Genomic DNA, 25,379 nt, shown 5'->3' with positions numbered 1-25,379 from the left:
TCAAGATGAGAGGTTGGGTATGGTGCATTTCCCAGAACTGGGAACAGAGAGAGGAACAACTGACTCTGTAGGATTCATTTATTATTGGTCCCTAGTTTTTAATATGTGGCCCAAATTTATGTGAACCATTCACAATTGGATTGTGGTGAGAGGACTGACCTGGTATGTATTATGGAAGGTTGGGTATTTGTTACAGCACCAGGGCAGACTGAGGGGAGTGGGTGCTTCCATTATCCACATACCGGTAAGTATCATCTCCTTTACCAGAAAACCTCTTGACATTTGGGTGTGCTTAGAAGGTTTGCACCTGGTGTTGTACTGGACAGACAGAATGGTGATGCTGCTGGTATAGTGACCTCCCTGCTGGCCAGTTGCTTCCCTGACAAAGATGTTCTCTAGCATGGTGCTGGAGGACCCCAGGACGATAGACCTGTGCAATTTCAGTACCTACATAGCTGTTGCTAGAGGGCCAGCTTGGGACTTCATGGCTTCTATGACAACCATGGAGGTGTCTTAGATGTCATCAGTTCAACACCCCGGGCAGGGCACATGCTTGATGCAGTTTTTACCTTGAGTGATAGACTGAAGGTAGGGGGGTAAAATGCACTCCCTGGCAAAGATGGTGGGCCTGTTTGAATGGCCACCCTTGGAGACTGATGAAACCTCCTGGGTTCCTGAACACACTGGGGGCTTTCTAGTAGAGAAATCTGCTGGGCCTGTCAAATTTCTGGTCTTTTCTATAGATGTTGAAATAATATGGCTGTTTGGTTGATACAGTTGGTCCTAAGCATCCTTTCTGGTGTTGCAGAGCCCAACTGGCTCCTTGATATTCTGGAGAGCTACAGGCAATGAAATGAGCTGGACAAAAGACTAAAGGCCAGATGGTACAGGACATAGTCTGAAGCCCACCAACAGTGGTTAGTGAACATAATTGTGACTACCATGTGGCAGCACAGGTGGCAAAGAATGCCTATTTCACAGCCTGCATTACATCTAGTAGCTGTTTGGCAGAGCTATTTCAGATCGTCCGAAGGTTGCTGACTCCCACTGTGGGGGAAGAACCTCTGGAGCATTCAGGGAGCTGCTGTGAGCAACTTGCTGCACACTTTGAGGATAAAGTTAGTTTACTTCAGAGTGACCTTGACACTGCTTTTGTTTCGCTTGTAGTCAAAGTAGCCAATGCCAGAGTCTGATTTTCGTGGAATTGGTTTTAGTTTATGCAACCACATAAGGGCAAAGTGCTTGCACCTATACTCTCAACTATGTTCACAACTATGTGCCCACTTGACCCCTGTTCCTAAATCTAACAGAGTTTGACTGATTGTGTTCAGGATTTGTTAATGCTTCTCTGTGTCAGAGTGTGGTTCCTGCTGATTCGAAAGGTGTGGTGGGATGACCACTCTCAAGGAAATTAGCCCTGGACCTTTTGTTTTGGAATAACTACCAGCTAGTTGTAAATACCTCTTTTCTAGAAAGTTGGTGGAGAGAGTCCTAGTGGGGAAACTTGAAGACATTCTTAGATACCACAGATTATTTAGGCCAGTGGCTCCCAATCTTCCCCCATGAACCATTTGAAAATTGCTGATGTTCTTGACTGATCACTTAGTTTTATGCCTGGTGTAGCAATTGTAATGTGCTGTGCTAGATGTTTTGTGATTCTTAAATTTTATTACAGACACTCCAAACCACTTGTATGATGCTTGGGAATCCTTGATCTACACCCATTTCAGTCTGACTTTAGGCCTGGCCATAATACCAAGTCAGTCTCAGTCCCCCTTATGGATGACTTTTATCAACAATGGGACAAGCGGAGTGCAGCTGTACTCCTGTTTCTTGATCTGCGCAGCTTTTGATAACCTCCAGAGAGAGCCTGGGAGAGTGCTTTTCTGCTCTGGCACTTGCACTGTGGGGTGCTGCAGGGCTGTATTTTTAACCCCTGTGCTATTTAATATCTCTAGAACTGTTGGGAGTGGTCATTAGGAGTTTTGTGGCAAGATGTTATCAGTATACTGATGACACTCAGCTCCATTTATCTGAACCTGGAGAGACTTTGCAGGCTTTGGATCAGTGCCTGAATGCAGTACTTGATATACTTTATGAAAGTGCAGATTATAAATAGTTAAATAAATTATTGTTTTTTTAAAAAACACTGAGATGTATGAGGGAAATAAAGCTGAGCTTAAATCCTGGCAAGACTCTGGATGAATGGATCCCATGTCCAAGAAACTGGCCAATTGCCTTTTCTGGATGGGGTTGTATACCCCAGCTTTGTCACTGGAAACATATATAGCCTTGGTGGCTAGGGGTGTGTTTTACCAGCTTTGGCTACCTGCCCCATTTCTCCAGCGCAGGTAGAACTTGACAGAACACAACTGCAGATGAAAATTCTGGTACAAATTATAGATAATTATACTTAAATAAAAGATAAATAGCTTACTTTTTGTGTTTATAATTAACCTATAAGGGTGCAGTACCTAGTCTGGTGGCTCACCCTGTGACTGCCCTAAGCAAAACCTATACATATTTTGTCAGCTTCTTTTGAGCAGCTTCTCTAGTCTAACCTCCAAACAGATAGTGGAAGGAAAGCACATGGAAGCTTGCCACCAAAGAACTCATGGAATACGTCTCATGTGCCAGCACTGTCTCTAACACCTGTGTACTAGCTCCATGGATAGTGTCCATTATGTAAAAAAAATGATACAGTATATACTCTAGCATTAGCTATAAATAGCGCCTCAATTTAATACATGTGGAGATCACCTAGGGCTACACAGAACCCTTTTTATAGCTTACAATTTCATAAGTTATCTGACATTAAGGAAGGATAGGTGTGGGACCTGAATAAAATCCTTCCTCACCAAGCAGCAGGATTTTCGCACCATAGGTCCTGTATCTAAATCAGAGAGGGGAGCCACACACTGCATTTGTTCACACAATCTTGCTGTTGTGTATGTAATGCTCCCCATCCCCGTAAACTGGGACAGTGCTCTGCCATTTTCTAACATGGTAGACATGGATGTACTGATTTTAAATTGTTGCTAAATCTGGCTCCAAATATCATCATTAAGTAGGAAGGATTACCTTTTTTATCTGCTGTGTAATCAAATATGGTCCACAATTATTGATTCAGATAATAAATACTTTGCAGGTTGCAAATACAGTGCTATCTCTGGATACGAACGGGATCCGTTCCGGAGCCCCGTTCGCATCCAGAAGCGAACGCAACCCGCAACTGCGTGTGTGCGTGGGTCGTGATTCGCAGCTTCCGCACATGCACGTAACGTCATTTCACTGTTTGCGTATGTGCGAACGGTGAAACCCAGAAGTAACGCGTTCCGTTGCTTCTGGGTCGCCGCGGAGCACAACCCAAAAGCGCTCAACCTGAAGCACATTTAACCCGAAGTATGACTTTATTTTATTTTAAATTTCTATGTTAAAATTGATAATTTCCTTTTCATTTAAATAGGTTGCATTCATGCTAATAGAACTTAGAAGTAAGCACAGCAGTTTTCGGTGTCTTTGATTGCATTGGGTCAAGTGAAAAGATAGTATTTGTTAAAGGTGTAAAAATTAATGTGAAGGAAGTAGAAGGCTTTATTTGGAATAGAAAGTGAAAATAACTTTTCAATGTTAAAGCTAGCTAAGGATGTTTTGGAGAACTATTTCACACAAAGTTAAACTGCACTGTGAAAAATGTAGGCAAGCTGTTTCCTATTGGAACATTGTATTCACTCTTAAGGAGATTGTTGTGCCAGATAGCTTTTCATTTTTTAAAAAAATCTGTTGCTCAGTGAAAAATATAAAAGTTAAATTGTAGTGGTTGTTTAACTCTTCGGTCTATTCGGTGAGTAGATGGTAGCATAAAATTGAAAATAGAGTATAATTGAGTATATATTGCAAGCTTCTCTTCTTATCCATCTTTATGCCTGGATAACACTCATGTGATGTCCAATTAATTTGGTGCCTAAAACTAATATTCTTATGCTTGATTTATTCTGTATATAAAATTGCTCCTTGATAGTTACGTTGATGACTTAGCTTTGATTCCAGTTGAACTCTTTGGTTGAAAGATTTGAGAGTAGTAAACAGTTGTATAAAGGCAACATTTTCAAGCTTTATATTGTGCATTTATAATTAATATTTTTACCCCCATCTTTCTATGAATTATACCAAAGGTGGTGGTAATAAATACAAAAATAAAGATAATACTAATGCACTAGCAAAAATACAAGCAACTGGGATTAATAGACTAGCAGCTGTAAGAAAAGAGCAAATAAAATATTAACAGTAGACACAGTAGCAAGAGCCTAAGACACATAATCTTACAAACCAAAGCCTGGGATAAGGGAGTGAGGTATCTGCTTTTGAAGTGAGAGAATGACACACTTTAGGTGCAGCAGAATGCCCTTTCTCATTTCTACAGCTTGGAAACTGGTGTGATTCAATGAAGCCTCTCTAGAAGATCTGAACAATGGGGACAAGGACAGGCTATCAACCAAATATTCTTGTTCTAAGTTGTTTAGCACTGCAAAGGTTATGACCAGCACTTCAAATTGTGCCTAGAAATAACTTGGAAGCCAGTGTAGCTATTTTAGCAAGATGATCCCAGCTGTGGGATGAACCAGCTGTGCTTAAAAATCTGGCTGCTGCACGCTGCACCAACTGAGGCTGCTGGACACTTTTCAGAAGCATGCCTATGTAGAGTGCATTGCAATAGTAAATCTGGATATAATTTAAGGTGTGTGTCATTGGACACCTATAGGAATGGGCACACCAGCTAAGATTGTTAAGGCACGCCTGCCAACACCTGACATCTCAGCAATCTGGATCAAGAAGTACCCTAGACTAGATACCTGAAACTTCAATGGGAATGCAACCCCATGCAAATAGGATGAATTCCTATCATAGATTAGTTTATTTATTGAACAGAAGCACCTCTGTCTTGTTTGGATTAAGGTTCGGTTTGTTGATCCTAATCCACCTGTTACAGACATTAAACACTGGAATCAAATGGAAAGGAGAGAATTGGGTGTAATCAGCTGTCAAGGCTGGAGTCAGCAACAAAAATGATAAATCACCTGAGGCCAGTGCAGTTAAATATTTATTCAAGGAAACAAACCACAGCTCAGGTCAGGCCTAGTGGTCTCAGCAACTCTTTCTAGGAGGTCTTGCCCTGATGAAGTACTTGCGAGGACTAAAGACCCCTAAATTCCTAGTGTCTACTAAGGTGCCTCCTCTCCAGGGTCTTTCCCATGAAGTATCAGGCTGCGCCTGCGCACAGCCACCCTCTGCTCTTCCAGTTTCATTTCTCTGCAAGTTCCAGGAGACATGGGGAAGAGGAGCTGGTCGCAGCAGGAGGGGGAGACTCCCTGCATTCTTCATCATTTTATTTGTATAGTTGTTCCTAAAATTCTTCTAAAAGTGGAGCATCTAGGTATACTCATAGGACACGTAGTAGGAGAGTTAAATAAATCTACAGGGGTACCTTGGTTTAAGAACAGCTTAGTTTATGAACAACTTGGATTAAGAACACTGCAAACCTGGAAGTAGGTGTTTTGGTTTGTGAACTTTGCCTTGGAAGCAGAACACTTTGAGAGTGTTCTATTTGTAAATTGAGTCCCCCACTGCTATGGGAAAGCACGCCTTGGTTTAAGAATGCTTTGGTTTAAGAATGGACTTCCAGAATGGATTGAGTTTGTAAACCAAGGTACACCTGTACTACATTACACTGGAACCTTGATTTTGAACTTAATCCACTTCGTAAGTCCATTCGACTCCCGAAACGTTCAAAAACCAAGGCACAGCTTCCAATTGGGGCTGGCGCCCTGGAAACAATAGCTGGCAGCCACATTGGATGTTCGGCTTCCGAAAAAATGTTCAAAAACCGAAACACTGCCGGGTTTTTGCCTTTTGTTTGTCAACTAAGCCGTTTGAGAACCAAGGTTCCACTGTACAGTGGTACCTCGGGTTAAGAATTTAATTCGTTCTGGAGGTCCATTCTTAACCTGAAACTGTTTTTAACCTGAGGTACTACGTTAGCTAATGGGGCCTCCCGCCGCCGTTGCGCAATTTCTGTTCTCATCCTGAAGCAAAGTTCTTAACCCGAGGTACTATTTATGGATTAGCGGAGTCTGTAACCTGAAGCATCTGTAAGCCGAGGTACCACTGTACTAGGTTATTGGCCTCATACAGATGTAAAATGTTCACTTTACAACCACGATTAGGGGATCTTGCTGCAAGCTTGCATGCTTTCTCCAGTCTCTTCTGTAAATAATGCATTTGCTGTATTACACATGTGGTGCAGCAAAATAGTCTACCTGCTCCGTACCTACCTACCCACCTACAAATTCATCCTGGCTTTAATCACAGTCTAGGCATGAATGAGCACCGAGTACAGTTAATAGTACAAACCAGGAGTGTCTTCATAAACAACAGGTTTGTATACTATGGTTATTGACACATTTTCAGCTCAGATACCAAGAGCTATTGTAGCATGCCTGGTGAAAGTTAAGCATTTTTCTTTAAATAACAGGCCCTCTGTGCCAGACTGCCTTTGAAACTTTCTTCTGTTTCCAAATAGATTTGCCGTGTGGCACTTTGGGGGGTGGGGTGGAGGAGAGATAGCAGAAGTCCAAAATTTATTACATGTTCACTTCTCCTGGATTGCAGAAAGGCTAGACCTTGCATCTTGAGAACAATTAGTCTACAAAAAGCACTGAAAGGAAGGCACACGGAACATTCATTTTTAGATTATTTGAATTGGTAATCTTGCTGATTAGTTCCCATGGACAATTGAAATTTATTGCCTGATACACTGTTTTTAACTACAATAATTTGCAGCGGAAATTGCAGAGAGGAAATCCATTAATAAGAGGGAAATTCAGAGTTTTGTGAGTTCCTAGGCAAGAGGTAAAAGTACAGTTTAGGGCCACAATGTATCACAGTTGGCATATGGCACAAGAAGCAGTGAATAAGGACACACAAATAGTTGTGTGTAAACCAGCAGACCATAAAGGTACCGAGAATGAGCTTTTGCAAATTATTATACAAAAGTCTGCACAAACAGATTCATTCCTCTGGATTTTGAGTTACTTTTCTAACCAAGTGCTATTCTACTGAATCTGAAGACTGGGATCTATGAGTGGAAGAGGCTTCTCATTAGTTAGGGTTGCCAAATGTCTGGACACATCTAAAATACTGCAGCCACAACTTTGGGCAAAACTAAAAAAAGCTCTGCACTAAAAATAAATCTGTCTGGATTTTCACTTTCTGAAATAGGCAAACCTACATTAGTGAAAGGATACAGCACCGTTTTACCAAAACTGGAAGGAGTCATTCAGGACTAGTAAGGCCCATTTGGATATTTCAAGAAAGGAGGTTAATAGTTGAAAATGTTTTGGAATGAGGATAAATATTAACTGGCAGATTATTAAATGAATGAAACTTGGTTGAGAAATTGATCTTCCAGAAGATGGAAGAACAGGCAAAAAGAAGAGCTACTCTAGAGCTGACCCTTGGTAACAGTGAAAAAATTCATGTATTTTGGTAGGTAGAACCTAGTTTAACAATAGTACGTATAAAAAGATTCTATGGATATCCAATGTAATGCCCCCAAGTGTTGTTGGGACTCTAGTTTCCATCAGCATGTCCTGTGGTCAGAGATGATTGGTGTTGGACAATTCAACATCTGGCAAGCACCATGAAGGTACGTGGATTAGGATTAGGATCTAGCTAAAAACGAGTCACCAGCACAAAACTGCTGTTTGAAAGGCTAAAACAGTTTTACAATGCAAATGGTGGTATCCCTATTTTGCCTTTATCAGATGTCATCTGGAATACTAAGTCTGATATTGGGCAGTGCAGTTTAAGAAGGATATTGACAAACTGGAATATGTCCAGAGAAGAGGGATGAATAAGTTGAGGGGTTTGGACACAAAGTCATAGAAGGAATGGTTGAAGAAATTGGGTGAACAAGTGACTGTTTAAGAGGTGATACAAAAAGCAAATATTTGAAGGACATTCACATAAAGGATGCAGCAGATTTGTTTCTCTGTCACTCCAAGGAAGTAGAATCTATACCACTAGAATCAAATTAGAAATAAAATATGACTAAATGATAGAAAGAACATTTTAGATTACTATAGTCTCAGGACTCTCCTTAAAGATAAAAGCAGAGGCTGGCTAGCTGCCTATCAGGAATGTTATGGTAATGGATTTTTGCTTTGTCTGAGTTGGACAGGATGACCTTTGATACTTCCTGCAACTCATGATTCTACAGTATACTCCCCTATATAAAAGAACTAGATGACAAAATTTCTTACTCAAAGCAAAATGATTAATTTTAATATAACTGGTCCTATAAGGAGCCTACATAAAACTGCTTTGTGTGATAATATTCCCCTGGGCAGGTACAATACTTGAGGTTCTCTGTGGTGAATGTTGCATATGGAATCTGTGTGTTTGTGTGGGGAAGGATGGGTGATATCAGACAAAGACGCGTTGAAATCTGTGGACGTAAGCAACTTTAGTAACCTTTATTTCAATGCGTCTACTTTGCGTATGACAAGTTGGATATTGCAAAGAATTGCTAAAAAAGGAAAGCGGAAGAAAAACCCTCAAAAAGTTGTGGAACAAGTTAAAACAAACAAATGTAATGTGTTCCTTAAACTATTCTATAAAGCCTGTAAGCTCAAGCCTACACATGGCTACCCAGAAGCTAACACCATTGAATGGAATGGGGCTTACTCCTGGGTATGTTTGAGTAGGATTGCAGCCTGAATTATATAACGTCAATAATTTTATCAGCTTTTGAGTATCCTGCTAGGGTGGTGAACACATGATACAGAGCATTCTTGGTAGTGGCCCCACAGTTGTGGAATTTTCTTCCAGTTAATATTTGTTTGTCTCTTTAATTTCTGGCATTCGGTAACTCCTTCAAAACTTAAGGGTAATATCCAGCTAAGTCATACTCAGTGCTACTTAAGTAGCACCATTGATTTTAATGGGACTAATGTTGGAATAGCACCATATCCTTTTCTGTTGCGTTTCTATAAAAGAACTTTGGTGCTTAATTCAGTATGTATCTGCTTCACACTGCCTGTTATGTTGCCTTTCTTTTCTTTGTATGTTGCTTTATAACATCCTGGCCCTGAAAAGCAGCTAATAAATAACTCATTTATTTGAGCAGTTCGATACAATGTTGCATGGTCAGATAAACATTTAAACTTTGATCTTACGGTACATGTCTACTCCCTTTAAGGTTACAGTATAGCTGTTTTTCTTTTTAAATTGGGAAAATGCATATTATATTTTAAGAAATAATACAAATGTCATCCTAGTACTGTTTGTTTACCAGATGTATTCTAGTGGTTCATAAATAAATACCTAATCTCAGAAAACTCTTGTGATATTTTGTCTTTGAATAATTTCACTTGATTTCTCCTGTTAAACAATGGAACATGGAAAACTGGACTTCTATGCTCTATAAAGTATATAACAGTCAGTTCCATTTAAATTTGTTTGAGGTATATTGTGAAACTTTTTTCTTTCTTTACAGGGCAAACTTGATGATTATCAGGATCGAATGAACAAAGGAGAACGCCTTAACCAAGACCAGTTGGTAAATGTTTTGACTGACATATTGAAAGATTTTTCATAAGAGATTGGCTTCTTTTAGTCCTTGTTCTTTTATTCTGTTCTAATTGTTGCATTATCATGGATAATAACAGTACTTTATATTATTATATTCTATTATATTCAGCGGAGGTGCATTGTAACCATATCTATACACACTCTGCCATTAGGGAAAATATGGAACTATTCTATGCAAATAACTAGGAGGAAAGTCTATACACTAAAGTAAAGACTAGCATACAGTAGATTTCTTTTTTGAGGATTAAAGTTGGGAAAGTCTTCCAAGTTTTCAAACTTCAAAAGAGGCAACATTAATTTTCCTCCTTCCCCCAGGATGCTGTGTCCAAGCACCAAGAAGTCAGTAATAACCTGGAATTTGCTAAGGAACTGCAGAGGAGTTTCATGGCCCTGAGCCAGGATGTAAGTAAAAAGTTGATGGTTCAGTTCAGACGACACTTAGGGCACAGGCTGCATAGAGGCAACAAACTGCTTTATGTGTCATGGCAAACTGACTACAGTGGTGCCTCGCAAGACGAAATTAATCCGTTCCGTGAGGCTCTTCGTATAGCGGTTTTTTCGTCTTGCGAAGCAAGCCCATTGACAGCTTAGCGGATTAGCGCTATTAGCGGTTTAGCGGCTTTTAGCGATCAGCTGTTAAGCGGCTTATCAGCGGATCAGCTGTTAAGCGGCTTATCAGCGGATCAGCTGTTAAGCAGCGGATCAGCTGTTAAGCGGCTTAGGAAAAGGGGGGGAGGGAAAAAAACCCGCAGGAACTCGCAAGACATTTTCGTCTTGCGAAGCAAGCCCATAGGGAAATTCGTTTTGCGAAGCGCCTCCAAAACGGAAAACCCTTTCGTCTAGCGGGTTTTCCGTCTTGCGAGGCACCACTGTACTGTGAATCAGGAAGTGGAAAAGGGAATCATTTTAGCAAGTTGAAATAAAATGAGCACTCACCATGTTCCCAAGCCATGGTTTGACCATGATTTGTGAACTGGACAGGGAGATTTTTTTTCTTTGTTCATGTTTAACGTTTTAGACTGCACTCCTGATTCCACTTACTTGGGAGTAGGCCTATTGATTTCAGTAGGACTTCTGAGTAGGCATGGTTAGTTAGGATTGTGCTGTTGGTCAAAATGAATGTGGTACCTGTGAATGATGTTCCTAAAATATGGTTGATGTGGATAAAATCTCCCCCCATTTTTCATGTATGTAGTAGCAGTGTTGGGCTGATTTTTCTTACATTTGAAGGAGCACAAAAGAAGTCTAATAAAGAAGCACTCCCACTTTTAAATCATGATAAATCCTTTCCTTTAATCCGGTGTTGTTGTTGTTGTTGTAAATGGGCATAGCTCTGCTGAAAAGAAGGAATAGAGGAGGACAACATGAGTCAAAAGTTGATTTTTCTTCTATTGTTGAGATCGCAAACGTTGAAAGATTAAAAATGTCTGTGATCCTATGTGGTCTTCACATACATTATGCAGATATTAAAACAGGTTTTCTAGAATCTCTTAAGACGTTTTTGATAAGTTCCAGCAGTCTGGTTCCATTATGCTTCAGTCTTATTTTAGATGATAGTGCATGATGCTGCAATGCAGTATGTGAGGCAGAGATACAGTTCTGGAAAGGTGTTAAACCACAGATGATGGGGAGTGGAGGACTTCAGCAATGGACTGGGAAGAATGGAAGTAAAGAAAGACAGCTGGCATACCTGTTTGTCCACATTCCATAAAACTTTCTGGGAAACATTGAGAATATTTGAAATGCTGATAAAACGGAATATTTTACTTTTTGTTCATTCATAAGTGAAGAGAGGGTAACAGTTTAAACTGGTGACAGTTAATTGTTAACCCTAGTGTACTTTATTACTAGATTCAAAAAACAATAAAGAAGACAGCTCGACGAGAACAACTAATGAGAGAAGAAGCTGAGCAAAAACGTTTAAAAACAGTACTTGAATTGCAGTTTATTTTGGACAAATTGGGTGACGATGAAGTGCGAAATGACCTAAAGCAAGGAACAAATGGAGTGCCGGTATTAACAGAGACGGAACTGTCAACACTAGATGAATTTTACAAGCTGGTTGAACCTGAACGGGACATGAATGTGAGGTATTGTGATTGCCAGAATGATTCTGATATGGTTAATGAAACAATCCAATTAATCTCCTTTGCAACATAGGTGGTTTGAGGTATCTTATGCTTCCATTAATATTTTTGTTGAAGGTTGAGTGAACAGTATGAACAGGCATCGATTCATCTGTGGGACTTACTGGAAGGGAAGGAAAAGCCTGTATGTGGAACAACTTGTAAGTATGTTTATCTTTCTTAACATTAGATCTAAAGTAGCACTTCAAATACCAAGCTTTTAGAGTATTCACAATGATTCTGTTACATGCTATTTCCAGTGTCAGTGGTTATATAGTAGCTGAATAGCTGACAATATGCTAATTTACAGCAGATTGTATTCTATTATCATGTTACCTTACTCAGCACTTAATGAAAACCATTGCTGGTTTCCGTTTGTTCATCAGTATTTTGTGACCGCTTAGCAACACTTGCTTTCCAGAAATTGGGTTAGCAAAAAAGCCTTTCAAAGTTTCATTTAATGTAGTAAAACAGATAATTTCACAGGCCTATCAAGTAGTAACTGATAGCTGGAGCAAAATTTTGCAGCAAATACACTAAAAGAAACTAGATTCAGATGGTTTGATGAAATCTCCCATGTACAGCATACAGATGCCTAAGTGCAATGTGGTCATACATAAAAGGTACGGGATTGCTGTATACAGTCATAGTTGGTATATTATATAAATCTAGAGCCTTCTGAAGAATTGTTCAGTTAAAGGAGTGGAGAACATTATTTCCAAAATAATTAACTGTTACAGTGGCTGAAATAAGCTATGGTAGAAGATATATTTGGAAGTATGTAATCAAGAACCAAATCAAGAGTAGTGGATTTAAATCACTATATTTAGTCATATTTGCTGAGGAATTTTATCATTAAAAGTTTATTTAAGCTATTTTTGTTTAAAGGGTACAACTTGTGTGTTGAAGCTGTTTGTCATTTTAATAATCTAGATTTAAATAGTTTTCATGTTTCAGTTACTGGTTTAGTGGTTGAGATCATAGTTTATCTCCCATAATATTTATTTGCAGTGCATATGTAAAATTGAGTCCAGGATGTGTGTGTTTAGATTAAGCCACCTATAGGATGACCTGCTAATTTTGCTATGCTAGGTCTCATGAGTGATCTGCATAGCTCTCAGACAGGACATACATACACAGTACATCTGGTTGCTGAACACTACTACTTAGTGTTATTTGGAGGTACTGTCTCTGTGTATGGAAACTGCTCTCCTGAATGCTATGGCTTCCTGTCATTGAAGGAGCTCTCTCCTTTTGTTGTCTCAGTGGGGGAAGTGCTTTGTGTCACAATGTATTTCTTTTTGTGTCTTAAACCTTCTGTCTGCCAGAAGGGAAAATTCAACTTGGTATTAATTGAACAGTTGTTGGTTTGAACACAACTTTCTAAACACTTCTGCATTGCTGTCTCTGTCTACATTTTATTTATAAGATGTCTTAAGAGTTTTGCAGGGATGCATCACTCATACATGCTTCTACTGAATCCTTGGGGAAGGCTGGAACTTAGAAATATGAACTCAACAGCTTTTTCTGTTCCTTGGAAATGCACAATAGGTGCCTATCATGTCTAGGGGATTGTTCGATCCCTAGACAGCTTACTATGCCATGGCATTTTTTGGCAGAATTGTCAAGATTGTTCAGATGCAACTGATAATTTTTTGCCCCTGTGCCTTCCTATCCCACCTGCAAAAGCATACTCAAGATACGATTATATCAATGCTAGGCATATACTTCTTGTCCTTTTCAAGTGTCAACATCTAGTCACTTCACCCAGAGCTTTGAATTTGCTTTTGGCGAGCATCAAGGTAGCATTTCAGTGGAGACAACTGTCCATACTGCATGTTGGTCTGATTGACCAAGACCGAATAGTTACCTCCCACATATTTGAGCAGGTTTGCTGTGTTCCTCTTCACTCAGAGGATCATCAGTAAAGTGTATACCTTAGAATTTGTGATCACTTCATATCAAAGTCCTTTCTATTGAGAGGTTCTTATAGGTTTATGTCCATTGTCCATATCCTTTCTTTGCAAAAAATGCTGTTTCTTCTCTGCTGATCCTGTTTTGCTTTATCTGTCAAAATAGTATACAAATACCTATCAGTACCTGTTGTCTTGCATGGTGCTACAACTTCACACCCTTCTCAAAATGTTGTTCATTACAGACATTTACTGGGATCCTCTACCTACTTGAGACCTTAGTTTAGTCCTGACTACTCAGTTCCTCTATTTAAGCTTGAGCTTGGCCTATCAGTTTTTTTCTTATACTTCATACACCTGTGGATTCAGTGACAAACAAATTGCACCATTTAACACCACAGAAAAATGGTCTCATTCTTCTGTAGAGGTTCTGTTTCCTTTTCTCTCTTCAGATGATTTATTTTTGTCCTTGCCCATTTTAATATGTGGCATGGCAACTTAGGATAATACCTGACCAAGACATACTTTGAGTAGGCCCATTGAAAGCAATGTACTTACGTTACTCGGAGCCATTGATTTCAGTGGGTAAGAGTAACATTGGATATTGCCTTTAGACAAGTAATTCTCGTTTTTATTCTATCATGTGCCACTTTCATGTTAGTGAAAGTTAACAAGTCAGGAGTTCTTATTCCTGCATGTAGGCTTTGGATAGTTTTTAACTTTCAGAAACACTGAAGAGCCAAAATTCTAATTTGTTGAATTGTGTGTGCATCATCCATTGATACACAAATTTATTCTTGAAGAATTTGGATTTACATACAATGACTTTCATCTTAAATAAGTCCTTATTTAAAAATAAACAATGCAGAAATTTGCAAAATAGATCATTGTGCTGTGGGTAGTACAAGGTATTAAATTGCAATGCCCTTTGTTAGTGTTATAATAATAAAATAATTCGTTAAAATTAAAATGCTCAGGTATTTAGTGGGTGAAACAGTTTTAAAAACATCTGTGTTTTTATAACAGATAAAGCCCTAAGAGAAGTTATTGAACGTATTCTTCAAACAAGTTACTTTGACACTCACAACCAGCAGAACGGATTATGTGACGAAGAGGAGACGGTGCCTGCACCTACAGTTGAAGACGCTGTTGCAGAAACTGGTAACTAAAAATATATATTTGGAGCCTAAACCTAGGCTTGTTAATGTGTTTTATTTCCAAGTTAATGTGCATAGAAATGCAACTTCAGTAGATTTATAGGCTTACTGAAACCTTTACTATTTTATTGGAGCCGGCCATGGAAAACAAAACTAGAATCTTGTGTAACTGGTTATATCTATCCTACAAACTTAAACTGACTTAAAAAAACTTTCTGTAGCTTTTCCCAAACAGCCTGTAGTTCTCTAAACCAGATAAAGTTTGTAGTGTGGGTATGTTTCCTTTACAGGGTGCTTATTATGACCAACCTTCGTCTTGTATACATACTAAATTCTTAAGAACTTAAAATTAACTACAGTGGTACCTTGGTTCTCAAACGTCCGGAAGTCTGTTCCAAAACCAAAGAGTTCCAGAACCAAGGCGCGCTTTCCATAACAAGTAATGCAAAACGGATTAATCCGTTCCAGACTTTCAAAAACAACCCCTAAAACAGCAATTTAACATGAATTTTACTATCTTACGAGACAGTTGATCCATCAAATGAAAGCTATTACAACATACTGTACTATAAAATAAATAAAACAGTATTGTAGATGATAAAAATTAAAATTATTATTTTTTCCTTACCTGCACTGATGATAGTCATTGTTTAGATGGGGGGCTTTTATCCATTTCTGCAGTGACACAATCAATCAATCAGTAGCTGAACTGGGATCCACACAGTCATAAAAACAAATTAACTGGAAAACTCTCAAAATAAAAAAAACCCAAAATAAATAGCAAAAACAAAAGCACTAAATATAAGCTCAGAACACTGAAAAAAGTGGTTTCATGTATGAATGTATCTCTACTAAAATTGTTAATAGTAAATTAAAATTGTAAGGTAACGGTAAACTAAATGTTATGTATTATGTTTCAGTATAGCATTACCTAAAATCATGTATTTTCCTCTTAGAGCCAGAACCAACGGAAGAATACACTGAACCCAGTGAAGTTGAATCAACAGAGGTACTAAACAGTGGAAAGATTGTAGGCACCTTTTAAAAATGAATGCTACTGTCTTACTGTTGTACTCTCTCACTTTTATTTTAGTATGTAAACAGACAGTTCATGGCAGAGACTCAGTTCAGCAGTAGTGAGAAGGAACAGGTAGATGAGTGGACAGTTGAAACTGTTGAGGTAAGGTGTTCTGAATGTTTAGGTAACATTACAATCTGTTTTCATTCCCTCATAGCTTGAATGCAGCTGTAAATCTAAAGAGAATTGTGGTCTTTTAGCATGATTGAGCTGGTAGTCCCCTTGTCAGTGCTAGCTATTGCCCACAGTTAATTTTGAATATTCAGTATGTAAACTAAATCACATTTCATAAGCTAGTACACAACTAAAAGTAGACTGACAAGTTAGAAGAAAATGGCTCAGATACAAAGGTGTTTATACAAGTTCCCTCCTCTTATTTCTGCCAGTATCCCACTTCCTCTGTAGCTCTCAGTGCTACTTCTGACACTGTTCTGTAGAATCTGAGACTTAGAAGTAGTTTTTTAGATTGAGCAGGGGGTTGAAGTGAGCAGGAAGGGGATCCAAGCCTATATCTGTTATTAAACGCTCTAGTGGTACTTTAGAATTTCCTCCTACAGTCACTAAACCTCCCCATATGTAAAATAGTGTAATTGAGATTCATATTTATATTCCAGGAGTCTTTGTATTGGTGGTATTGGAAGACTTAATTACAGCATGATGTCTGTCCTAAGATAGTTTCCATTAACAAATTGGAATGAATCCATCCATTAGGGAGAACAGATGTTTTCAGAATGGTAGAACTCTCTAAAACATTGGTTCACTCTAACTTTAGAATATAAACTAATTGTAATTTTTACAGCTTTGTCCACAGTTGTCTTCAGCCTTTGAAGAGATGGTGCACCTGTCAGTTGACTATCTGAAGTAGACTTTGTAACATTTTGTTCATCTACCTTAAAGCCAGGATGCAGCATTTTATGTGGAATTTCAATATACCATTAAAAGCCACAAGCATTTAACATTTGTAGTTGCAAGGCTATCTGTGATAAATGTTGATAGTTATCAAATGCAATAGTTTTTTTTAAAAAAAAAGTATTGTTACCTAAGATTGTAACAGTAACTGTGTGTGTGTGTGTGTGTGTGTGTGTTTCTCCTGGTCCTGAGATAAAAATGTTACACTTGAAATTCTGGATAATAAGAATATTAAAGCTATTTTAATTCTTCATGGTCTCTGCAGTTTCACATATGGATTCTGCCTGCTCAGTGAAACACTCAGAACTTTCTAGCACTAGAAGAACACCTTTTGGCAGGAAACCTAGCCCCAAATGTCTGCATTAGTAGACAAAGAAGAGCTAAATTTAAATAGAATAAAAAGTGCAATGAACTATATGTACAAGTTACATTACTACAGCAATATTATCAGTGCATATTCAGCCATGGTGTGACTTTAAATGTTGGTTCTGGGATAACCAGGTTTTGAAGTCCACTCTATTTTGTTCAATCTTATAAAATTTGAAGGTATTGGATAATGCTGATGTTTCCTTGACTATTTAAAGCTGCATTGCTTGCCTTAATGCCTCTAACATGTGGCACCACAAGTGTTTAATCAGAGCAGGGTTGACTGTCCTTTGGCTCTCCAGCTGTTGCTGGACTATGCCTTCCTTTGTCCCAGACTGTGGGCGATGCTGGCTGGGTTTGCTGGGACAACATCTGGAGAATCAGAAATTCCCTATCACTGCTTTAGATGCTATAGGGCTAATTGTAGATATACTTTGAGCAACGTATACACACGAACACCTGTTTCCTGTGGAAACAACTTTATTTATTAGTAACACCGCTCAAGTTTCACCTTCCATTTTCTCCCCAGGCATTTGTACTATAAAGTTCCTTAAAATAAAATATCTCTAGTCCAGTATTTCCTGAGTCTGCAAAAGGCAAAAAGAACTTTGAAATCTCTCTTGAAGAATGGAAATAATTCAAAGCACAACTGAACTTCAAGCCTTGCCTTACATCTATTCGGTGCCTCAAATGTCAAAATGCAATTGCATTCTAAAAGCAGCATGCATGCACGCAGTTGCAAAACGCATGGGCACATTTTACATATTTTCAAGGAACACAAATTAACTCTGTTGATACATTTTCCTTTTTGCTTTGATCTTGCAACATATATTCTTGCAGAGGAAAGAATTGCATTTATATACTTTGTACAACATCAGAACCAGTTTTCCTCATATTCCTGCTGAATAACTGATGCGTGGGAATGTTTGATAAAGATTCTTGAACACAAGCGGAACCCATTAGATTATTTGTCAGTCTGGATTAAAATTAACATTATTCATTATATTACCAATCAGCATCGAAAGCATGTGAGCAACATAGATGCAGACAATAAAGGGGTTTCAGTGGTGGATTGTCAGATGTTAGTGCCCTCGACTTTCACTACAGCCAACTTTCACTTCTCTATCTTTAGTGAAGCTGAACAAGCAGCGATACTAAGTTATGATACTCATTTTTAAAAGAAAATGCTTTCCTTTGCAGGAAATGCATTCTTTTACATATCATATTTTGCACATCCAGTTTAGCGGTTGTGATAATAATAGTGGGCCGGTAGCTGAAACTGACAGACTGACTCTCCGTGTTGGCCATCTCTGATGTAGGTGGTAAATTCGCTCCAGCAACAGCCACAGGCTACATCTCCTCCAGTTCCAGATGCCCATACGCTTACTGCTGTGGCTCAAGCAGATCCTCTTGTTAGGAGACAACGAGTACAGGACCTTATGGCACAAATGCAAGGCCCCTACAACTTCATGCAGGTATGTTGTTTTCCTTATTCATAGTTGGATTTGGTCAAAAGGGATTCTCTGGAATTACAGTCCAGTTGAAATTGGGCACATTTCACTTGCATTCATTTAATTCAGAGAGGTCAGCCCTGGCTGGCTTGCTGGTTACCGTATATACTCGAGTATAAGCCGACCCGAATATAAGCCAAGGCACCTAATTTTAGCACAAAAAAACTGGGAAAACTTATTGACTCGAGTATAAGCTGGTTCACCACACCACAAACCTGGTGGTGGCGGCAGCGGCGGAGGAAGAATAAGCAGCCCAAAAGGCACATTGCTTTGCCTCTCCCAACCGCAGCTCCTGTGCCTGCCCTTGTGAGAGGTGGCGGGACCAGTGGCGAGAAAGGGCTCCTTTCGGGTTGCTCGTCCCTCTGCCACCGCCGTCCGCCTCACTCAAGTATAAGCCAAGGCAGGCTTTTTCAGCATAAAAAATGTGCTGAAAAAGTTGGCTTATACTCGGGTATATATGGTACTTTTGAAGGGATTCTGTTTCTTGTGTAGCTTGCTTGAATCTTGTCTTAATTATCTAGGACTCCATGTTGGAATTTGAGAATCAGGCACTCGACCCTGCTATTGTTTCAGCTCAGCCTATGAATGCAGCACAAAACTTGGATATACCCCAGATGGTTTGCCCTCCAGGTTGGTAAAATCAAATTAATATCTAGTTGGAGTAAGATTTTGGCATAGTTGGAAGTACTAAATTCAGAAATCTAAATCTAGAAATGTGCATTGTTTAAATATTGTCAAGGGAGTTGATTGGTAGAAACATTTGTCATCTTACAGGTTTTCAAGTGAGGCTAGTATGATGTGAACTACTTTTTTTATTCTGATGAAGTCTGTTTGATGCCAGGCTTGTAAATACTGAACAAAGAGCAAGTAGTTGATTAATAAAAAATTGGATACAATCCGAGGCTGGGCTTGGAGCTGTTAGGTTTTATGTGGAAAACTAATATGTTTAATTTCAATGCAGTATTCTACAACAGAAATATATAAGCTTATATTAAACAAATAGTAGTTCAGATAACATCTAACATGCTATTTTATTATGGGTAATATTACTGTATTTCCAGTTCATACTGAATCGAGGCTTGCGCAGTCCACCCAGGTTCCTGTCCAACCTGAAGCCACACAGGTAAGAACTGTACCTGGACAACTATTGGCTGAATTTCCTCTCTGTTCCCCCCAAACCCTGGAGAGCTGCTGCCAGTCGGCATAGGCAAGTGAGAGGCACCAATCTTTTGGTGCTCTGTATGGCAGATTCCTGTTACTACAAATTTGGGCCTTGGATTTGTCCTCAGGAGTCCCCATATGAATGTTTTGCCTATCTGTGTTTTCTTCCCAATCCGCAGGGAATTAAAAGAAACATCCATATCTGATGAATAATGTGTGTATTGTAAGCTCAGTTCACCTAGCTCATAAGAAGCTTTTAATTTGCGTGTTGTCAGGAATGTCTGAGGCCTATTCCTGCCCCCATCATGTGAAAGTCCTTATCATAGGCCCAAGTATTTTGAAATTAGTATTAGCCTGCACACAGGTGTATGAACATCTATTCTACAAATACTAAAATGTGGCAAAATTTTAGCAAAATGTTGTTTTTTCATCTGGCTGTGATGGAAACTTGCAAAATAAAACTTTTGGCAAAACTTGTAATTGTTTACTGGGAGAAATGAATACTAAAGGTAATCTAAAGGTAATTTTTAAACTGAGCAAAAGAATGTTGTTAGTGCAGATGTCAGTAAAACCATATGAGATTAATAGCAAGAAATTTACCCAGAGGCCCTGGCAGGAGTATCTGCTTAATTTTAAAACTTTGACAGGTCCCCTTGGTTTCTTCCACAAGTGAGGGATATACAGCATCCCAGCCCATGTATCAGCCTTCTCATTCAACAGAACAACGGCCTCAGAAAGAATCAATTGACCAGATTCAGGCAAGTTCATTTTGCTTGGCAAGGGGAGGAGGGACATTACTGATTCAGTGTAACCTGCTCCAGAACTTCATGTATATGGGTGTAGTGTAGAGGGACAATGCTTAGGTCCATATCTCAAAGACATAGAGCATGATAAATAAGTGTTAGATAAGTAGGGATCTTAGCTTATCCTTGTCTTGGGAACGCTTGGCCATCAGTTACCTATGCTTTTATAATATGATATCACACGAAGTTGATTCATGGCTTGCTAACATCAGATTGAAATTTATTTGGCAGGCTTCAATAACCTTAAGTGCAGATCAGACACCAACATCATCGCCTCTTCCAGCTGCATCCCAGCCTCAGGTATTTCAGGCTGCCTCTAGCAAACCTTTGCATAGCAGCGGAATCAATGTTAATGCAGCTCCATTCCAGTCCATGCAGACAGTAAGTACTAAACAATCATATTTATTATAGACTGCAAAACATTTGGAAGTCAGCATCTTGATTACATAATGGTTAATTGTACCGTGGACAGTAGTAGTAATTTCCAAGACATTTAACTTTCTAAAAGTTGCAAGGTGTATTTGGTAATTTATCAATTTATTCAGAATATTGAATCTCTTTGGTTCTCATTTACTTCTCATATAGGTATTTAACATGAATGCACCTGTTCCTCCTGTCAATGAGCCAGAAACTTTAAAGCAACAAAATCAGTACCAGACCAGTTACAGCCAGCCTTTCTCCAATCAGCCTCACCAAGTAGAGCAATCGGAACTTCAGCAAGAACAGCAGCTTCAGACAGGTAAACTTGTGAAAGATAGAACTTAAATGCTTCATTCTGAAAAGATAAGATTTCAAGATAACGTAGACCAAACAAAGCATATCTTGATTGATGCTGTTGAAGTAGCATTTCAAGCATGCATGGTGAGGTGGAAGGAAGTTTAATAGTATTTGTAGGGACTTAGGAGAAAAGTGCAGTTTGGTACATTTATGCACTACATGAAATAAAAATTCACCTCCCAAATGTTAAGCACTATCAAATTAAATCTGTGTGGTTATGCCAAAGGACACCCAGAGAACATTCTCAGTGATCAGGGTATTTAGACTGTAATGTTCAATTTAATTCTGCAAACAATCTTTCTTTAGGTAGGTAAACATTTACTGTCGTACTTGGTGGCTCTTAAGCAAAGTTCATTGGTGAGTTAGCTTGATATTATTTGAGTCTTTAGGAAACTGGAATTATAAGTAAATTCAAGCTTTTTGCACTTCTTTCTTCTCTCTCTTCATTTTAGTGGTTGGCACCTACCATGGTTCCCCGGACCAGTCCCATCAAGTGGCAGGTAACCACCAGCAGCCTCCACAACAGAATACTGGGTTCCCACGTAACAATCAGCCTTATTATAACAGCCGAGGAGTGTCTCGTGGTGGATCACGCGGCACTCGAGGCTTAATGAATGGATACAGGGGACCAGCCAATGGGTTTAGAGGTAAAAACTTAAAAACCTTTTGAGACTAATTCTGAATGTTTTCCAGAAATGCAAACTGTCCAGAAGCTTAAGCATTGTAGTGGCATGCTTTGATTTTTTTTTAAAATTTAATATACTACAGAGTGGTAAGCTTGCTGCCGCTTTTGCTCTGCTATAATATTAGTGCATATGGTATTAAGTAAAAATTACATGACAGCAAGCTATGAATATGAACTAACAATGGAGTTGTTTGACTGGAAACGTAACATGGTGTAGTATGAAACTGACTTTCCATTTTTGTAACCTGCTAAATGGCTGCATCTTTTTCAGGGCTTGTTACTTCCTTGGCTTACAAAAGCAAGTCTTTCATTTATTCAGACTATGGCATTTGGTGGGATTCTTTATTTTGGTGCCTGCATTTATTAAATCACTTTAAATAATGACATTGCTAAATATATATTACACACAATGTGAAGTCTTGAACAAAACTGAAGACAATGAATAGTGCCCAGGAGCCCAGGTGCAGTTTAAACGTGTATCCACTTACTTTGTATCAGGAAGGGTTAGGTGTGACGCATACTGTATTTTTCTGCTGCACATTATTACATTGTAAAAGCATGTCATTGTGCTTTTTAACCTTGGGTCCCAAGATGATATTGGACTACAACTACAATGTCTATACTGAAAGCTTACCAGCTTGAAATTTTTCCTTCCAGTGTGTTTTCTCTCTCAATCTCTTAGATGACCTTTGGATTGCTTTCTTTAATACAAAATACTTTTTTCCTTAAATTGAGTATTGTTTTATTCTGAATATATACATATATCCTTTATAAGGTATGCAATACTTTTCAATTAGTTTTCTCCTCTGATTTTTAGGAGGTTATGATGGCTACCGCCCTTCATTTTCCAACACTCCAAATAGTGGTTACACACAGGCACAATTCAGTGCTCCTCGCGACTATTCCACCTACCAGCGGGTAAGTTGATGGGACAGTGGAAAGAGTTCCTTAGTTTATAATGCTTGAGAAAATGCATATTTTAATAAAAGTTTCATTGCATAAGAAATTAATATTTGGATTGATTTTTAACCTAAAGATAAAATCTACTTTTAAAAATTCTTGGTTAACAGTTTTCCCATTGGGTACAAATAGGCCTGTCTATATACTTTCTGCCTCCTAGTCTGCTTTATTCGACTGCATCCATTTGTCATCATACTCCATTTAGTCCGGACGTTACTAGGTGAGGGGGCTTATCAATTGAGAAGCAAAATGAGCTCACCAAAGAATAAGGGAGAAGTTTCTACATAGCTCAAGTATGTAGAAGTATAGAAGTATACTGCCAATTATAAGGCAGTTTGTTAACTTGAGCCACCCCAAAATAACTGACAGCAATCTGTGAAGTTGAACTGCTAATGGCCAAGAGAGAGGAGGGTCTAGAGCAGGTCTGGGGGAGCTTTGGTCCTTTAAATGTTTTTGGATTACAATTCTCATCATGCCTAGCCCAATGGCCATGTTTGCTGAGGTTGATGGAAGTTGTAGTTCAGCAGCATTCGGAGAGCCAAAGGTTCCCCATCTGTTGCCTAAAAAACCAGAGGTCCAGCAGCCTTTGAGAATCTTATCAGTTATACCTCTGGTTGAGTTGAGAAACAGAAAGTGTGTCATTTGAAGGGAGGGACAGGGCAGACAGAGATAGAAAGTTGGCCTACTCAAGCCCCTGGCGGCATATAGTAAGTACCCTGGAGCTGCAGAGGGTTCAAGTTGGGAGGGAATGAGTGCTGTGCGGTTAAAAAGCCCAACTCTTCTCCCTAAGCGAAGTGGTGGCTTTCTCAGGAGGAAGGAAATGAAAAAAGATGCCTGTGCTTCTCTTCTCCTGCCTCAAATAATAGCTATAAAATACTGTGGGTTGGGGTGGGCAGCTGCCGAGTTCTGTATGGAACAACATAGGATCACCAGGGATGGGTGGAAGTTGAGAAAAAAGGTATTCTTTCACCACTCCAAATTCTTGTGTTCTCCCCCCGCCACCCCTCCTGAACAACATTGCAAGTCTCTTGTTCTAGATTGACTAGAACTCTGTTCTTAGGGACATTACAATATTGTGTTCAAATTCCAGCCTGTCATTTTCTGGGTTTTGATTCCTTGGGGTCAGAATTCCATCTGCCCCATGTGTGAACAGAAAGCATTTCTATGTGTGCACAAGAAGGGAAGGGTGCTAATGGCTTTCTCTTTTAGCTGCATCCCCTTGTCCCACAGTCTTCTGAAATGGCTTTTAAGGGTGTGACTGAAATAGCACATATGCCCATTTGAATCCTGGACAGGGACTTCCAAAAAATCACCATATTTTTCACTCTATAAGACGCACTCCCCTCCTAAAAAGTAAGGGGAAATGTGTGTGCATCTTATGGAGCGAATGCAGGCTGTGCAGCTTTCGCTGAAGTCAGGAGAGCAAGAGGGATCAGTGTGCACCGACCCCTCTTGCTCTCCTGGCTTCGCTTCGCTGGAGAGGTGCTGTGCAGCTTTCCCTCTCTGCGCAGCGCCCCTTAAGCAAAGTGGAAGGGGCTCCGCTTCGCCTGCCACTTCGCTGAAGAGGCACTGCGCAGAGAGGGAAAGAATATTTTTTTTCTTGTTCTCCTCTAAAACTAGGTGCGTCTTATAGAGCGAAAAATACGGTACACCCTGAAATAAAGTACTGAAATGACAAACTTTTAAAACCATTTTAATGAAACTACTTGCACTTCTGTTTGGTCATCTCTTTTTCTAGGATGGATATCAACAGAATTTCAAGCGTGGCTCTGGACAAAGTGGTCCTCGGGGAGCCCCTCGAGGTAATATTCAAGTGGTGAATCTCTGATTGAATCTGTAGAGAGGTTCTTAGGAGTTGCAGACTTTCAGCTGTTTCAGTTCCCATGTGTTTAACTGTTGTAGACATTTGTTGAAAGTTGTTCATGAATTTGATTTTTGAACTGTATATTGTTAAACTTCCTTTCTCGGCTTTTATTTAAGGCTACTAGGTTGCTATTTATTCCTTGCCCAAGCAACTGTTGAAAATGTAAGCTTACCCAATTGTGAGGTGTGTAATTCTGCTGTGTAAAATGTTTGGCAAGCTCCAATAGTGTCTGCTTTTGTATTTTGCTATTGCTACTTGGATTTCAATAAAGATCTTGCATTATTTGTAGCCTGTTCAGAAATTCTATTTTCAGCTACATAAGATGCTGTATTCTTGTATCCAGGTGGAATCTCTTGAAAAAGACGTACTCAGTTTCGCATGTAAATAGCATACATATTGACAACTTTATTCTGTTTGC

The 25,379-nt window shown here is 39.2% G+C and overlaps 1 protein-coding gene across 5 annotated transcripts in view; it reads left to right on the top strand.

Annotated features, from left to right (window-relative positions):
* The window catches only part of CAPRIN1 (cell cycle associated protein 1), a 31,188-nt gene that overhangs the window by 3,885 nt on the left and 1,924 nt on the right, over positions 1–25,379 (top strand). For 2 of the 5 annotated variants that reach the window (XM_081891534.1, XM_081891533.1), the window contains exons 3-18: positions 9,557–9,619; positions 9,967–10,053; positions 11,503–11,741; positions 11,856–11,938; positions 14,717–14,851; positions 15,804–15,856; positions 15,941–16,027; positions 18,520–18,675; positions 19,233–19,341; positions 19,773–19,834; positions 20,520–20,630; positions 20,907–21,056; positions 21,261–21,414; positions 21,905–22,099; positions 22,955–23,055; positions 24,836–24,899. In XM_081891534.1, coding sequence (XP_081747660.1) covers positions 9,557–9,619; positions 9,967–10,053; positions 11,503–11,741; positions 11,856–11,938; positions 14,717–14,851; positions 15,804–15,856; positions 15,941–16,027; positions 18,520–18,675; positions 19,233–19,341; positions 19,773–19,834; positions 20,520–20,630; positions 20,907–21,056; positions 21,261–21,414; positions 21,905–22,099; positions 22,955–23,055; positions 24,836–24,899 — 1,849 coding nt within the window. The remainder of the gene's footprint in view (positions 1–9,556; positions 9,620–9,966; positions 10,054–11,502; positions 11,742–11,855; positions 11,939–14,716; positions 14,852–15,803; positions 15,857–15,940; positions 16,028–18,519; positions 18,676–19,232; positions 19,342–19,772; positions 19,835–20,519; positions 20,631–20,906; positions 21,057–21,260; positions 21,415–21,904; positions 22,100–22,954; positions 23,056–24,835; positions 24,900–25,379) is intronic. The other 3 variants (XM_081891537.1, XM_081891536.1, XM_081891535.1) reach the window with 3 other exon arrangements.

Source organism: Podarcis melisellensis (assembly GCF_964234715.1).
Source record: "Podarcis melisellensis genome assembly, chromosome: 1".
NCBI lineage: Eukaryota > Metazoa > Chordata > Lepidosauria > Squamata > Lacertidae > Podarcis > Podarcis melisellensis.
The sequence above is the reverse complement of the archived record's forward strand: the minus strand, read 5'-3'. Positions and strand labels throughout refer to the sequence as shown.